Source organism: Meriones unguiculatus, chromosome 16 (genome assembly GCF_030254825.1).
Source record: "Meriones unguiculatus strain TT.TT164.6M chromosome 16, Bangor_MerUng_6.1, whole genome shotgun sequence".
In the NCBI taxonomy this organism is placed as follows: Eukaryota; Metazoa; Chordata; class Mammalia; order Rodentia; family Muridae; genus Meriones; species Meriones unguiculatus.
The window spans coordinates 15,433,891-15,451,792 of record NC_083363.1 but is presented as its reverse complement, the minus strand read 5'-3'; the positions used below and the strand labels follow the sequence as shown (position 1 = coordinate 15,451,792).

At 37.2% G+C, this 17,902-nt stretch overlaps 2 protein-coding genes across 14 annotated transcripts in view; one reads left to right on the top strand and one right to left on the bottom strand.

Moving 5' to 3' along the window:
* Window positions 1-2,739, top strand: part of Fam13c (family with sequence similarity 13 member C) — a 104,872-nt gene extending 102,133 nt beyond the window's left edge. For all 5 annotated transcript variants that reach the window (XM_021653392.2, XM_021653389.2, XM_021653388.2 and 2 more), the window contains one exon: window positions 1,222-2,739. In XM_021653392.2, the coding sequence (XP_021509067.1) occupies window positions 1,222-1,345 (124 nt within the window). In that variant the 3' untranslated portion in view covers window positions 1,346-2,739. The remainder of the gene's footprint in view (window positions 1-1,221) is intronic.
* Window positions 2,251-17,902, bottom strand: part of Phyhipl (phytanoyl-CoA 2-hydroxylase interacting protein like) — a 148,611-nt gene continuing 132,959 nt past the window's right edge. For 7 of the 9 annotated variants that reach the window (XM_060369374.1, XM_060369373.1, XM_060369377.1 and 4 more), the window contains exons 2-5: window positions 14,892-15,088; window positions 12,841-13,015; window positions 10,247-10,364; window positions 2,251-3,782 (exon numbers count right to left, since the gene is read on the bottom strand). In XM_060369374.1, the coding sequence (XP_060225357.1) occupies window positions 3,248-3,782; window positions 10,247-10,364; window positions 12,841-13,015; window positions 14,892-15,056 (993 nt within the window). In that variant the 5' untranslated portion in view covers window positions 15,057-15,088 and the 3' untranslated portion in view covers window positions 2,251-3,247. Of the gene's footprint in view, window positions 3,783-10,246; window positions 10,365-12,840; window positions 13,016-14,891; window positions 15,089-16,143; window positions 16,162-17,118; window positions 17,217-17,902 lie in introns of those variants that run through there. The other 2 variants (XM_021653396.2, XM_021653394.2) reach the window with 2 other exon arrangements.

The window sequence follows — 17,902 nt, the reverse complement described above, 5'->3', positions numbered from 1 at the left end:
TTATTTGACATGCCTTTTGGCAACAGCAGTGGCTTAATTGTTCTGCCTGTTCTTGGTAATAGTCATTGATTGTGTATATATAAAAATCTATGCAACAGTATATATCTAAGAATGAATATATAGGAGAATATGATTCCAAATTATTCATGACTTACTGCAGTCAAGGAACAGGTTGTTCTGTTGTACTTACAATACCTAAATCTATTTGAACTATGTCTGTGTTTGCTCTATGTAATGTTATATGTTCTAGCATGTCATCTAAATAAGAAAATGCTCTCTATTAAAGCTAAATTCAAACTGTCCAATGGCAAGAAAATAGACTGTTACCTTGCTTTCCCTAAGACAATTTGCTGCTTACATTCAACCCAACTATAAAGCTAAAATAACCATGGGAATGGATTTCCTATACATTTAGAGACACTGTAAACATGGTAGTAGAACAACACCCAGATTGTACATGTACCAAGGCTTATACTTTAGTATATGCCAATCTTGTAATTACTGTGCAGAAAGAGAGCTGCTATTGCAATTAAAACTGTGTATATGTTCATATGCATGGAGGCCAGAGGACATCTTGGGGATTGGTTGTCTCTTTTTATCATGTGGGTCCTAAGGATGGAGCTTGGGTTATCAGGTTTGGTAGCAGGTACCTTTACGCACTGGGCTATTTTGCTGGTGCCTGATTGAGACTATTTAGACTCGTGGATTACTTCTGTCAAGGAAAGGCTCAGAAGTTAGAGACAGGTGTAACTACAAGGAAACTTGGAAACATTTCAAGCTTACAAGGCAGCCCCTGGGAAGTTTCTGTCACTGTGAATTTATGGATTACTTGTGTAATCAAATATATTGCAGTATTTTCAGGATACTATTTTTTAACAGCTTTCATTGTAAAGGCTGAGCATTCTTCACAATCATGGAACTACGGAAAGTAAGAGGATGAGTAGAAAAGGGATGCCTTGGATGCTCTAGCCTTTGCTTTTTCTTCACATCTTTTCACCTGCACTATTGTTTTGTGCTTGAATATGGGTTCTCATATTTGCAAAACACATTGTACTATTGCTTAAAGAAATAGGGTAGAGATGGAGTAAGGCAAAAAGGACATAAAGAAGACAAAAAAAAAAAAAAGCCAAATGGAAGCCCTCAGGCCTCTGTCAGTTATAAAAGGACCTTTAATGACCTGGCTCATATATCAACTAATAGATTTTATCTTCCTTTCTGCAGAAGCCCACAGAAGGAAGACAGGATGCCAATGGCAGATGAGTACTATGAATACAAGCACATAAAAGCCAAACTGAGACTATTAGAGGTCCTCATCAGCAAGCAGGATGTGGCCAAAACTATTTGAAGTTCAGCTCTGATCACTTCCACCTAGGATAAAGTCAAGTTTATTTTCCTCGACTGTTCTTGCTAAGTAGTTTTGATTAACTGAAAATGGAAGCACTTTAGAGATAGTATTAGCTGTTTTTGTTTGTTTGTTTTATGAAGGATGAGCTCTTATAATTATACACAATAAGGCATTTGAATATGGAAACAATAGATAATACTGGGGTTGTCAAAAACATTCAGCCTCCACGCCAGACTGAAATCCATTGTCAAATACAATTATTTCAAAAAAACAGCTGATATCTTGTCAAACCTAAAATAACACATAGGCAGACTACCTACTTGGGAAAGTTTATTAGTGCCCCAAAACTGATTTTACTGATGTTTGGAAAAGGTATAGTTTAAATAAATTGATGAGTCAAGAAAAAATTCTGTTCGTCATCCAAGGAGGAAAACAGCTAGAAAGGTAATTTAAGTTGAGACAACATCCACTCTCTTGTCGTGTAAGTCTGTAGGTGTTCAGCACTCTAAAACACACTCAACTGTGTCACTGATAATTTCCTATTTCTATTTTAAAATAGTGCATTATTTTATCTGTTATTTGAAAATTTACATTTCTGGTTACCAAAGTTCGTTTGAATGGCATGTGCTTCGTGAGTTATCTTTGTCTATAATTGATAAATGTTTATATTAAAATAAAATATTAAAATAGGTATTTTGGATAGACGTGTCTGCAGTAATAACCTAATGTGACTATAGTATTATTGCTGATTTTCTTGTTTCCTATATTAAGATTATATAACTATTTTTCCATTGGGAATATGCATCTTTCTTAATGTTCCAAGGTCTGTACTTTATAAAGTGAAATAGCTTTCTTGTGAGCTGCATTCATTCTGTACAGGGCAAAAAGCTTGGAAATCACCAAGAAACCTTTTATTTGCTTTATTTAGTGTATCTTGCTTTTTCTCCATTCATTTAAAAACACATTTATTGGTTTTGGTTTTTGTAAAATCAAGTAACAGACATTTTCTCATTATCAACTTTTTTCATATTTCTGTTTTCTGTAATGTTTAAGCATGGTGTTGGAGAAATTCAGATTTTCATACTGCTTGGGCAGAAGGAAAAAAAATACTGATTCTAGAAGCAGAGTATATATCAGAGGCATATTGTTTTCTCTGTATTCACCTGATGTTTTAAACCTTTTATGAATCAGAGTAATGGCCTTCATAAATTTGTTTAATTGAAGTCATCTACTTGTAACAGGACAGATACACAACTATTTGAGGTTTACAAATTACATCTTTGATAAGGGAAATGGTTTCGTGAGATGTATACAATTGCTATTAAAATGTAACTATATTCTATATGATTGTAAATATTTTATACAACATACAAATAAAATATTTTTCTATTATATTTATTATGTTGAAGCACAGTAACTGTTTCCTGTTAGCTAATATAAATAACATAAATAACACTGTCAAACAACAAGGTGGAAGTGCTGACAATTCTAGGCTTTTAAGGTTTAACTCATGCTGCAATTACACCCTTTCATGCGGTTTGGAGTTATCCCAATATTTATTCAGTAGATTAAAATGGATGCATATTTAAACACCATTTATAAGCCATTATTTTGTACTTTGCTAAAGCGGTCTATATAACTGTCTTGTTATGTTTGGCATAAAGGAAACATAAAAGCATTGCAGCATCTAGGCAAACAAAGTGTCAGGACAACTTGGGGACATCATTGGAAAAGGTGGACAAGGGTGGGCAAGAGGAGACACGGAGAGGCCCTGAATGCTGTAGTCTGCTTTTGGTGACAGCGGCGTATGCATGCTTCAGTGGGAACATCTGGTGATGGAAATGAGCGGCAGAGGGTAATGCTCCTATGGGTGGGCAGGGTAGGGAGAGTGCGAAAGTAGTGTTAACGTCCGACACTGATGTTACAGGTTTTGCAGCTGGGGTCTTTCTTTGCATTTGCAGTAGACAAACTCATGAGCTGATGACCAGTGATTTCTGCCACGGTGCCCAGGGAAAGAGCCACGGGGTCAGTGTAAATGACTTCTAAAATGACATCCTGGGCGTGGTGGTACACCAGCACCCCATCTTCTTCTGTACAGGTCAAAAACTTATTATCCTTGGAATTTAGTTGAGGAAGGCGCTGCTTACAAAATTCATCTCCTGGTGATCCCACAGGGGCAATGACAAGAATCACATAATGATAAGCAGTGTACATACAGTAGAAGTCCCCAAAGTATAAGTTAGTATTGGGGTTGAAAAGTTTTTCTGCTGCAATCTCAAACCTGTATCTTCCATACGGTGAATCCTGTGGTGGCTTGCCTGTGTTGAACTCGGTGCTGCAGCTGAAGAAGATGCCTTCCAACTTTCCACTGATGGGAGAGCCATGACTGCCACTGTTATCCTTGACAGAAGGCTGCATAGCATTCCCATGGTGTTCTCTGCCAGAGAAAGGAAACAGCCACAGCTCAGAACAATAGTAATAAATTTACTCATTACAGATGTAAACAGCACAGAAATTACTACCTACCGTTAAAGTTTTGCGCGGCCAGGCTATAATCAGATCAAGGGGAATACATCTTTTGACACTACTTATTATGGCCTTGGACTCAGAACAAAGATGACCTACAAACCTTAGAGATATTTAACAATAGAGTAAATTTCCTGGACTGGAAAACTGAATTGCAATAAGAAACTAGCTCAATTTGTACTTAATAGGTTTCATAAGTGGCTTTACTACAAAAAACACTACTGAAAATATTGAATATATGAATCCTGCTAAGGAGAAAATGGTTTAAAAGTGTACTGTCCTTTATGGCCAACTGTTGGGCAGAGTGCATGGAATCTTATGTATGAAGTGGGAAATAAGATCTGGAGAGGACGGGAACCCCACAAGGAGAGCAACAGAACCAGAAAATCTGAACACAGGGGTCTTCCCGGAGACTCACACTCTAACCAAGTACCAGGTATGGAGATAACCTAGAACCCCTGCACAGATGTAGCCCATGGCAGTTTAGTGTCCAAGGGGGTTACATAGTAATGGGAAGAGGGACTGCCTCTCACATGAACTGATTGGCCTGCTCTTTGATCCTCCCTGAGGGGGGAGCAGCCTTACCAGGCCACAGAAGATGACAATGCAGCCACTCCTGATGTGATCTGATAGATTAAGATCAGAAGGAAGGAGAGGGGGACCTCCCCTATCAGTGGACTTGGGGAAGGGCATGCGTGAAGAAGGGGGAGGGAGGGTGGGACCAGGAGGGGAGGAAGAAGGGGCTTATGGGGGGATACAAAGTGAATAAAGTGTAATTAATAAAATAAAATAAAATTTTTAAAAAAGCATACTGTCTACCCAAAGAAGGTCCATCCTGTCTGGTGGCTCCAGACTGAGTTGTTGCTGCCACAAGCCCAGGCACCTCCCATGTTCATCCCCAGAATCTCTTTCACATTTTGTGGTTTGAAGATAGTGGCTGCTGTCACACAACTTTCGGAGTCTCCTGTGCTTATTCTGAGGCACTTTGGGACTGTCATCTCCACAAGTTCCAAGTACCATCAATCCTAGACTAAAATCTGGGGACACTGTCTCTGGAGTCATATAATTGCCTTCACCACTGAGAGCAGGGACATCATTGCAAGACGAATCTACAGTGACTACACTTTCCAGCTCTATAATCAAATTCAAAAGCATCTAACTTAACTGAAATGTAGTATTCCATCTGAATGATAGGCCAATGAATGAAAATAAATTGTTCTAGTAGATACTTCATAGAATGAGAATATTCCACCAGATGTACAGACCAAGAAAAATGAAACAGAACTCCAAAGGAAAAGAATACATAATCTATGATATGCTTAAAAATAACTCAAAATGGGGATTCCTAGGAAACGCATGAGAATCCAGACTTAGAAAATACAAGGCAATGAGGAAAATAGTTTCAGAGCATAACAAAAAAATTTTCCAAGGATATAAAAAAATCATAAAATAGAACCAATCAGAAACCTTGGTGCAAAATACAACGGTAAGCTGCCGAGATAAATGAGGATAGATAGAATTTCGGAACCTAGCAGGTATTTTAACCAACAAAAGAATAGAATGAACAAAGACAGCCTGTAAGATTCAGGATACAGTTAGGCAACTAGTTATATCATACAAGTTTCAGAAGTGAATAGGACTAACTTTTAAAAGAGGCAGACTGTTTTTGAGACAAGATAACACTTTGAAGCTCCAGGTTGTGGCAAACTCAGAATTTCCCAGCTCAGTGTCCCAAGGACTAGGACTGGGATAACACCACATCTAGCTGAAGACAGAAATTCTACTACTTTGGTTATTATTATTTTTAATTTTTAAAAATTTACTACAATTTATTCACTTTGTATTCCAGCTATAGCCCTCCCTCATGCCCTCCTAATCCTGCCCTCCTTCACACTACACAAGACAGGCAGAAACAACAACAAAAAACCTCTTAGGGTGTGTATTTTCAAAGTCAATTTGTAAACCTATACTTATTTATTAATGTGAAAAGAAAAGCTATCCCTTTTAGATAAAAGTGTGCAGTTAAAACCCTGGAAGGAATCCCAACACATTTTCAAATTAAGAGAAATGAGAGTAGTTGGAAGACACAAAAGACAGATTTTCATGCTTAATCTCTATTTCTACCTTGTGAGCCTATATTGGATTTATTATTTAAAAAGAAAAATTGTACCACCCACATAGGCAAAACAGAAGCGTTGCTCCTTATCTTTTGGCCATTTTAAATCTAGATGCAGGGGTGCTTATCATGCTGCCTCTTGCCATTAGTTTGACAGCACCAGCTATTCTCATTTGCCCCAAAGCCTACTGTCTGCCTCTATTGCCTTCTGTGGCCAGAGCCTCTATCATCTCATAGTGAAGTTCTGGTGGTATGAAGCACTAGCAGATCTGAGGAATAAAGAAGGTGAGCCTGGGGTGTCTTCCTAACTTCCTCATGAATCAGGACTTTGTGGCTCCAGCAAGGCTGGATTCTGCATACTGCTGCTAAGTAATTCTGGACTGCCTTCTGTTCCCAAGAAGAGCAAAACCACATCTTGATATTTGCTGGTTGCTTTAGTGTCTTAGTAATTCAACTATGCTTATACTTTTGTGAATGGAGGTCTCTTTGTGAACGGGTGTTCTCCCTAGAATTCCTCAACCCTTCTTTTTCTTGCTGGGTGCCTACTAGCATATTTAAGAATAGAAAGTCCAAGCTAGTATTCTGCTAAGTTTTTTTTCCCCCATCACCAGGCTTCTTAGAGTGTGTGAGACAACGAGGTATGCTGAGGATATGCCACCATTGTTAGAATAGCAACAGGCCTCAGAATCCATCACCTGACAACCATACAGTGGAGCTTATTAAAAATGTAGATTCAAGCTTATTAAAAATGTAGATTCTTCATGTTTATTGGTATTTTCCTTTCTTCTTGTCCACTTGGTTCTACTTCAGTCTATTCATTAATATTTTATATCATTATTTTGCCTCATATCTAGTGTTTAATCAGCTCTAAAAACGTTTGTTCTTCATGTCTCATGTTGCTTTGTGCATCCTATTCTTGTTTCCAGTATGGTTTCAATTGCTTATGAAAACATTTGTGTATTTTCTATGGTCCTTATGCAGTTCCTATATCTGTTCTGTTGGTGTTGGTCATTGATACTTTTATCTAGACTCTAGTTTATTGGTCTTTGATATGATGAATGAATTTTATTGTCTGGAAATGCAGGCTACTGTGAGACTCTGGATTTTGATTTACCTCTAGTATTTCAGTAGGGCCCTTTTGACCATATACTAGTGAGGGTCATTTATTATTAGATAAGCACAAATATCTAAATTTTCCTTTAGGTATCCAATAACATTAAAGTGGGAATTCAAGTTCCCATTGGACTCAACCAATACAATCTGGCTAAGGCAGACCATTACTGTTGTCTAGTGTTCTACAGTAACAGTGAACAGGAAGCCTCACTTGGTGGGCTTAGTCAGTGGTTTAAAGGTCAGGTTCCTGACTTAGCAATTCGGCACTCGATACCACTCTAGCAGGAGATCAGGTAGAGACTAATTACAAGGGTAAAAGGGTACCATTGGCCTTTGCTGCTAGGCATGTGACTATGATTCACACCAGCACGGTTTTGGCTGAAAGTGGACGTTTACTGTCCAAGGTTTCTGCATTTGCAGCATTTCCTCCTGGATTTTTAGGTAAAGGAGCCAGGCTTTCTAAGCTTGTGATATATGCCACTGGCATTTCTAGGTTACCCATTTCTCTAGCATACAGTCTAGCACATAATAGGTAAAAGGAAACACAGGAATTTACCCTGTATTTTTGCCAGGGTTTCTAGGTGAGCTAATTTCTACTTTCTACTGTTCATTTCATAGTCTTGTATTCTATACAAAAATTTCAGGATTTTAAATTATATTTGGTAGGAGGAATGGGAAGACATTTATCTATTTCTTTTTACCTTTTCAAAATGTCTAAACCTTATTTCATTCTCTTGCCTAAACCCAGGTACTTATGTTTCCTACGTAAACCTTTAAGTACAGTTTTATGCAACAGTAAAAGTAGGAAGCATAAGCAGAACTGGAAGCTTTAAAATGTGTCCTACTCTCGGTGACTCAACACCAACTCTGAAGGTAAATGGTTTGGCACCAAAAGTACAGGAATTCCTATACTGGTCTACCAATCACAGGAGAGTCTAGAAAATGCAATCAGGTAGAGAAAAGAGAAAGAAAATACGATCAGGTAGAGAAACACCTAGGCTAATAGTGAACATGAACAAGGGTAAAAGTATAAGAACATTTTCATTCAAGGTAAGGGCAGACTCATTTTGGAGTTGTTTTTTAGAAAAGAGCAAAATTAGTCTAGCAATTATAGACTGAGTCAGAATTTATCCAGAACTTCTTCAGTTATAATGATTTGTAAAGATGATCTTTCATAGCCAATCAAGCATTCTGAAGATAACATTTAAAGGGATTCCAATCAAGGCAATGTATCCTGACAACAGTCTACTAATTAAAATGCAAATCAAGGCCCATGGGAGTAAGTGCCCCCCTAAAGTTTGCTGCAGAGAAGACTGAGGTATTTTTGTTGTTGTTATTTGTGGTCTGGGTACTTGGACCTAGACCCCTGCATGCCAGGCAAACATTCTCCCAGAGTTCAACCCCCAGCGGAGAGAGCTGCCTCCTCTTCTTTTAATAAAGCTTTTAAACATGTTGAAGAATTCTACCTATGCCTTAGTAGCTGTGTTTGTATGTTATGCTTCAAGATACAATTTACGTGTTTTTTCCTGCTGTTATTTTTAAATTAAAACAAAAGTATATTTTGTTGTTGGTACAAATATCTTTCATGCTAGTAGAATGGGATTAAATCATGTAATGTGTACAATTACTTCATCCACATCCAAGTGCTCTGACTGTAACTGTTTTGTACTTTTGGAAACATTTCTGGAAACAAATGAAGCAAATGTTACACAGTATGGAAAGCTACTTCCCATGGAAAAAAAAAATCAAAAAATCCTAGTGAAATACTGCCCTCTAGTGGCCACACTTAGCAGTCATTGGCAGTAACCAAAGAACCTGAACATACACACCAAAGATCTAACAAAGCATTCTGTTGATGATTTTTATTAGAGGCGGTAGCAATTGTGGAAAGTTTTTGGTTTTCAACTTTTAATGCTTAAAAAAATGTTTCTTGCTGAACATAATAGCCATTCTCAGTTAACAGCTGACAAGCACAACAATTTATCATTTGGTTTAAATCAGGTGAATGACATCCACCCAAAATTTATATAGATGCTAGGCCACTTAGGAGAACAACAGACTGAAAGTTATATTTACAAGATATTCAGACAAAAAGCATACATGTTTGCTATCATCAAAATATATACAAATATATGACACAACGAAATATTTTGGTTTTGTTTATATATATGAACATATATATGAACACACACACACATATACATATAGGAACATACATATATATGTGCCCTGAGGCTCATGCATTTGAACAGTTGGTCTGGTCTCTAGTTGGTTGCTCTGTTCGAACAAGTGCTAGAACCTTTAGCAGCTCCTTGCTGGGGGAAGGAGTCCCTGGGGTGGGCCCTTAGAGTATAGCCTAGCATGGCAGGTCATAGTCTCCAGGCTGTGTAGTACTCTTAGCAGCCCTGACCCTGAGCTACCTGCTATCATGTCTTCCTGGACAGACTCTGCCTATAAAGCAGCAGCAGGGCAAAATGTTCGCCCATAGGTTGCTTCTCCTGACCTCGGTAGTGAAAAAAGTGCCTGATGCAAACAACTTCTATAACATATATGCTAGACACACTTCTTTCTCTACGATTTCTTTTGTATTTTCTACTTGGAGCTCATTTGGAAACATGACTTTGGTTTAAGAGAAATTAGAAAAGAATGCAAAAATTAAAAAAAAAAGTCAAAATTTCCTTATTATTTTCATATATAGTCCTATCAAGTAAAAAATCCTTTGTAACTCTGAAAGTGATTCAGGTTCTTGTTTATTTTGATTGTTTTTATTTTGATATGGGTTTATTGGCTGTACCCTCCTGCCTCATCCTCTGGAATGCTAATACTATAAGCATTAGCCACCACACCCAAGGTAAGGCTTCAAAACAAAAAAAAGATTATCTGGGTTGTGTGCACAAGTTCAGAAACACTGTAATATGTCATTTTAAAAAGCGTTTGTCTCTCAGGGCTGAAGAGATGGCTCAGTAGATTAGAATCCTTGCTGCAATTCCAAAGAATCCAGGTTCAATTCTCAGCTCACATGGTGACTCACACCCACCTGTAACTCCACCTCCAGGTGACCCAATGCCCTCTCTGGCCTCTGCAAGAATGCAGTGTATAGACATACATGACATCAAGATACCCAGACATATACCAGTGATTCTTACCTAACATAGTCAAAATACTCTTTGTGCTGGTTTCGATAGAAAACAGAGAACTTAAGCATGCGTCCTGCAATCACGTCAGCCTTCTCCAGCAGCTGTGTTAGATGAACTTTTGAGTAATCTGAAAAATTTTAAAGTCTATTATTAAGTGTTAAGTACCAGAAGTACCAGTCACACACTTCATAAGCCAGAGGTTATTAAAATACATCTTTAGGGAATTCAACTTTGTATACAGTAAGTTATAAGACATTCACTGTCTTTCTTTGCCTTATTTTTATTTCTACATAAATGTTTTTGTTGTTGTTCATGGTTATTTCTGAGAATATTTTTGTGCTTTTTTACTCTTTCAAACTTAAGATTTTGAAGCAACTGCACTCAACAGCCTTCAGACACCAGCACTACTACCCATCAGCTGATACAAGGCACCTTCCACTCTGAAGGGACAGCACAGCAAGAAAGCAGAACTAGTAACTGCTCAATTTGTCTCTAAATCTGAGGTTTACAAGATAATATAGCCATTTTACTGCTGCAGAAATCATGACAGGGGTCCTGATGGCTTTTTCTGCCCCCACCCCCAAATAACAGGTGCACAGACATCTGTGCAGGCACTCATACACACATATTTTTAAAAGCTCCAGATTCAGAATATTCCAATTTAGATTTTTGGATTGTGGATATTCAACCAACAACACGTTATCAAAAGACAACTGTATGTCTGACTTAAACCTTTCTGGTACAGTGCTACAAAAATAAATAAAAAATAACTAAATGTGAGGGGGGAAGTAATTCTACCATGGTACAGCAAACAGGAAAGTTATCTTAGAGGTGAGTCCTTTCACTTGCTGTTAATATAATACAGGAATCTTTAGCTATTTCATTGCTGATTACTGAACTATCATAATTATACTTAATCTATCCTAAAATATTTATTTACATTTTAACATCTCTGATACTGTCTAACAATAAATGTAATAAGTAAACATTGCCATCCTTTAATTGGCTATTTTTTAGTGACACATTAAAAGGGTGGATCTTATAATCTATGAAATATAGAGAAATATAAAAAATATAGAACTTGTAAGATATTTTTTACCTTGTTCTCTAATACTGAAATCTTTTGCAGTCAAAAGTGTTAAAATTCTTAGCAGCTTCTTCATAGAATAAACAAAGAGGCATGAAGATAAAACCAAAATGAGACAGAATTTCAGCCACTTAACATGCCCTGAGAGTTTTATATTGGGCTTGAGATTAAAAAACAACAGTAGCTATCATGAGCTGCACCTAAAACAATTCCAAGTGGTAAGGCAACCTAAGAAGGGGTTGGGAGGGGGAGATAATCTGAAGATTGCCATAGATGGGAAAGTTGCTAAGCAATTTGGAAACAGATGAGCCAGTTGTTTTTCTTTGTGTATCTGGTACATGCATGTGCACAATGTGGAGGTCAGAGGTCACCTCACGTGTCAAGTGCCATCCACCTTATTTTTTGAGACAACGTCCTTCCCTGACCTAGTGCTTTCCAAGAAGCTTGCCTGCTTGGCTATGGATCTGAGACCAAGTCCAGTCCCCATTCTTCTAAGGTAAGCAGTTTACCACTGACCTCTCTCCCCTGCCTTTCTCACATTTCTCTTTAAATAGGAAAAAGTCACCCAAGTAAAGAAGAAGCAGTAAAGTCCCATCCTGATCTAAAAAGGAGAGGATGACAAAGTGCTCAAGGATACTCAATAAACATGCATTTTGTGACTGAGTAAAGAGATGCGCAGAAGGAAAGAATGTCAGCACTTCCATAAAAAACGCTGGAACATTCAAATGGAATATTTGAGGGATTCTATCAAAGGATAAGCTCTCCACATTAGGTTTCTCAGGACTAACCGACTACTTAGGAAGGTTTTGGATTAGGCTTTTTTGTTTGTTTTGGGTTTGTTTTTTTTTTTTTTTTGAGGCAGGTTTCACTGGGTAGCATCGGCTGTCCTGGACTTGATTTGTAGACCAATCTGACCTCAAACTCAGAGCTCTGCCTGCCTCTGTTACCTCCCTGAGTGCTGGGACTATAGGTGTGTGTCACCATGCTCGGCTTACTTAGGGAGCTTTTAAGGAAGCAAAGATTCAAAAAAAGGACTATAGTCTGTGGATATCCTTTTCAAGCTCCTCAGCACTTAGGTAAAAACAGCAGAAACATTTTTGCTGGAAGTTACTGAGGTCTATCTCTAACCTAAATGCTGCTTTTGGTTTTTTCCTTTCAATATTTATGAAAATGACCACAATAAAAGAAAAATAAACATGAACACCCTCCTTATAGGATGAAGTTCCAAGAATATTGAGTTTATTCAGAAATTACATTAGCTTTTATTTACAGAGATTTTAGTTTGAAAAAAACAAACAAACAACTACACATGCAGCAAAAAGGTAGTCTGATTCTATTACTTAAGGTGCTTGCCTGAGGATTTCAGTTCCTTCCAACCAATATGAATCTTTGCACCTATTAGTCAATGCTGCCAACAGCACCACACCTCCAATGCAATACCTTGTAGGTATGAAAAGTACATGCTGATGATTGGCATTCCAAGAACATTAATCAATATAAACCATAGCTCCCTTACCTGCTGTACAGAATTCTATAATTTCACTCCATTCAGACACAACATAATCGCCATCAACTTGTTTTGAGGCAGTCTGCACTGCTACTGTATACTCAGTCCTTGGGCTCAAAAACCAGTGTCCACGGACAGTCATTGGCAAGGGAACAGCTTTTGCCACCAATTTTGTTGGAACATCCTGGATGGAGTGGGAGGAAGAAAGAAGAGGCAGGAAAAAATAAAGAGGAGAAAAAAGTAGGGAAGGAAGAGATAGGAAGACAGGAAGGCTATTAAAGCATAACTTTCATCAGTTATAGACAATAGAGAGGAACCTAAACTCTTGGATTAGAACAGGGCTCCTGTTTAAGAACACCCAACAATTATCATATTTAAACTGTTTCTTTTCCATATGCAGAAATTAGGAAGACCAAGAGATAGGCCTAACATTCTACAGTTCAAAACCATAAAAAGACCTGTAGTCCAGTTGCCATTATTTATAACACACTGTTTCCCTCTATACCTACTATCTTCCTCAAAACAGATTAAAAAACAACAACCAAAAAACCATGAAAGAACCAAGATCTACTGATTTAAAGTCTAACACATTAAAAGTATATTTGTTTGAATTTTATGACCTGAAAATGTTACTAGGGAAGTTCATTACCAAATAGTTTATATGTAAAGGAGAGAATGCTTTTAGAGTAAATATTAAAATGTAGACCATCTGTTTCAGAAACAGATTAGGTGGCTTTCATACAAGTGTGGTGTCTATGTGTCTGAGAAAAGGTTAGGTCTTTTCAAGCAATGACTGATAAGTTAACCTATGGGTAGAATACTCATACTCATTACATTTCCAAAGTTGTGCTATTCATGGGTGAAGTAGAGGCCAAGCCTTGAAATATTCATCATTTAATGTTAAGGATTTCAAAGATGCTTCAAGAAGGCAAATGCCAGCAAAGAGAATACCCATCATCAGAAGTGAAATTTGATAAATAATGACTGATGGATAGTATGTTCTTTCTTTCACACCTTTCTGCAGTGTATAAAGTTTGTGTAACTCTACATACAGTAAAAGGAAACGATACCAGAAAAATAAGATGATGCAGCAAGTTTTACCATGTTAAAATTGAGTAGCACTATCTTTTTCAAAGAGCAGGTTTTTGTCTGTTTTCATCATCAGTAAAAGCAATGAAGCATAAGAGAAACCCTCAAGCCAGGTAATGGTTATTCCTAACAGCCACATCTGGAGGAAGCACTGTATCACAAAGGGTGAATGACAGCAGAGACAGCAGGTAAATGTTTACACATCTGCGACATGTTAAGGTTAGGACTTTTCATTCTCAAGCAAAGCATAACAAGCTTCCCATCCAATTTTTTTTCTTTTTCTTTCCTTCTTTCTTTCCCTTCCTTCATTCCTTCCTTCGTTCCTTCCTTCTTTTCTCTCTCTTTCTTTTCTTTCTTTCTTTTTTCTTTCTTTCTTTTTTTTTTTTTTTTGACTTTCTAGGACTTATTTTCAGGCCTAAAGTGTTTAAACAAATCCTCACAAGTTTATAAGGTAATCAGTCTGACTCAGGGAAGAATGTGCTTCAGTGGAAAGCTGTACAGAGCCCATGCCTCATTCTGCTTTTGCTTCTCTGAAAGGTTCCACCCCTGCAGTAAATTAATTAACAATTTAGCTGTTCTTGTCTACATAAAATGATTGAATTCTGAGTGGAGGGTAGCCTTCCCTTTTCCTTCAAACTCTACTGCCCTCTCCAAGCCAGTTTTGACTTTATTTGCATGGATTTTAATACAACTGACTTATAAATGGATTATCTCTTGAACTATCCTTAGAACACACAATTGAATCCTTTTAATGAGTTAAGAGTTTGTTATTTTTATCTTTGTGCATAAATATGATTTACCTTTTCACATGGTATTTCACTTTCCTCAAATTTTTATTATGGCAATAATGCTTTAAATCGCCCATAATTTTGATCAATGTCAAATATCTAAGTAACTGAAATTATTTTTTTCTTTTAAAATGTCTTCATACTTAAAATGTTTTCAATCACCTAAGTGTATACAGAGTTTACCTTGTGTTTAAATTTATTAGAGTTCTTATTTTCTTTTTTGTTGAGGTCAATGAAATAGTGTGTAATGCGGTCCTTTGACTTTGCGTCCATCTCCCATGAGATCTTGAAGGAGTCGCAGGTGATGTTGCTTATTTTGATATTATGTGGGACAGGTAGTTCTTCCATCTCTGCTATGCCACTGTCTTGTGATTTGTTACCTGTCAAAAAATAATGCACAGAAAATTAGTTTTGGATGAATAGATTTTTCCAGGTTTCAAAGTCTTTAGTGGTATATGTATATTTCTGAAACCAATTATCTAAGTACTAAATCTCAGATTCCATTTTGCTCATGGAATTCAAATGATAATAAAGATATTTATAAGGCCATATCACTAGTTAAAAAACAGATGGCTCAATTCTATGATCCCTATATATCCATTTTCCAATGTCAGATTTATAGAAACACACTGATGATCCATCTTGCATATAAAACATCAGTTTTGCCTGGTTAGGTTTTCTCTGAAAAGCCTCAAAGGACCATTTTTCCTACATGACCAGTCAGTGCTGATCCTAAGTAACAAAGATGTTTTGACCTAGATGGTGACACAGAAATGCTGATAATTAAGTAGTCCATTCAAATGAAGGAAATGCCTATGTAAAATAAGAGGTAGCAATGGAAGTTGACAGCACTTGCTTCTATTTCACTTAATATGTATATTCAAATAATACTAACGACTAGTCATTTACTTGGCCAAGGTTTTTTTGTAGTAATCATTTCTCTATGATGCCTTGACAGATTTAATTTTGAGTACTGAAATAATATATAGGACAAAGGCTGAGTGCCATGTACTTGCCATTTAAACTTCTGCTACTTATCTTATTCAGCTAAATGTGATGAATAATTGATACATAGCTCATGAAATGCTTTTCGTTGTTAAAGTGTGAGAAAAAAAATGTTACCTGAATTAGAATGTGGAGACCTGTGATCAAATCCTATTTTTTTCCTATGGACATTCCAAAGCTTTTATTATGTCAAGAATCTAAATTTTAAAGCTATTCATCACGAGTCCAGTTTTAGACAAAAATAACACCTTTCTACCTTTATGCAGCTTTCTTACTTGCTTAGGAAAAGTTAGGAATTAGGCTAACTTTCTTCGTCCTCATTCTTGAAGAATCACTTAACAGATTTTGAGATAAGTGACAGAAAAAAAGAGATTTTGCCTATAAAAACTGACAGGACAACAGGGAGCAACCACCACCATCACATACTAACCATCCAGTCAATCTCAGCTGTCAAGTGTGCGTCCATAGTCAGCTTTCCTTCCTAAGTAAGATAAGACTGTGAGAGTAATTCTGGGGGCTGATGTGGTGGCACAGTGGTTAGATGTGCTCATTGCTCTTGCAGAGAACCCAGCATGCACACCTGTACCACACCACCATCAGTGCTCCAATTCCAGAGGATATGATTCTGGTCTCCATGAGCACCAGCATACATGCAAGCAAAACACTTATATACACAGAATAAAGAATAATAGTCTGGCCATGCTATTTTAAATGTTAGATGATTGCTACTGTGTTAGATTGTTAGATTGTTGCTACTACGTTGACTAGTAATACTGAATACAGAGCAAATACATGGTTTCATAAGTCTGTCTATCCAAACATGAATGCTACTTTAAAAAGTGTTTCACACGCAGTTCCTAACAACAGCATTTATTGACATGCAGTATAAAAACATTGGCAGATTATGCTAGGAATATTTACATATGGCTTTCTCACTGAGCTTAAAGTGCCTTATATATTTGTACATCAATTCCTCCAGTCAAGCACAGATCACTTTTTAACCCCACATTTTTATCATCCCTCCTTTCTATACCCATGCCCCATCCCCTCAACACTAGAAAGCCACTACTCTGTCATGTGTCTTTGCAGATTATTTGTTCTGCAATTTTCTCATAAATGGTGCTAATAGTCCTCCATGATCGCATTCTTTCAAACAACACAATGCTTTCCGGATTCATCTATGTTATATTGTGCTTTAATTTATTTTTTACTGCTGAACAGGGTTCCACCTCTTATTTATGTCTTGAGCTGCTTATGGATACTTCAGCTGTTTTCATTTTGTACCTATCACAAATGTTGATGCTATGAACATTTGTGTACTAGTTTTGGCATGTACACACATTAAATTCTCTTGTATATATCCCCAGGAGCGGGAGGAATCAGAAGATCAGATGATAACTCTTACTGAGGAACTGGATGACTATTTTTCCAAAGAGGCTGCATCACTTGACAGTCTCTCCAGTGGTGGGTGTGGACTCTCACCAAAACCTTTTAGATCTGACGCTTAAAAAAAAAAAAAAAACTATAGTTAGCCTTTGCACCTTTTGCCAAGTTGGGTTACAGCATTTGTATCTTTTGGAAGTGTGCAATGACAAAGAACCATCTTAAACTAGAAAGACGCTCTAACAGACTCTGAACCTGCTGGTTCCTTGATTGTACACTTTATCTCCTCATACTATGAGCAACATATTTCTATTGCACAAGTTACCCAGCTTCAGGAACCTTGTTAGAGCAGCAGAAGTGGATTAAGACAATCTGTTATTATCTTATTTCCTTACTCAAATTGTCTTTTCTGGAGCCAGGAGAAGACCCTAAGCTCCTTTTTGGTATGCTTCCAACTAACTACTTACTCAAGCATTTTCTGACTTTCTTATATCAACAATGTATTCTAGCCAGTGCTCTATTTTTCTGTGGAAGTATGGAGACCAATCACTTCTTCAAGAGCTAATGGGCCAGTTTAGTAGAGAATGGCAGACAGAGACTAAAACCTAGGTTGTAGGTGTGATTCAGCTCTGTTAAAATGGTACTGTTTGTAGGGCTAGAAGATGGCTAGAAGAACCAGAAACCCATGTTATGTTTCCACTATTTATATTCAGGTACGTGACAGCAGCAGTACTTATATTTACACATCAATTTTAATCCAACAGTACACAGCTCAGTCCTTGTGACCTCTATCGCAGTTTCAACTG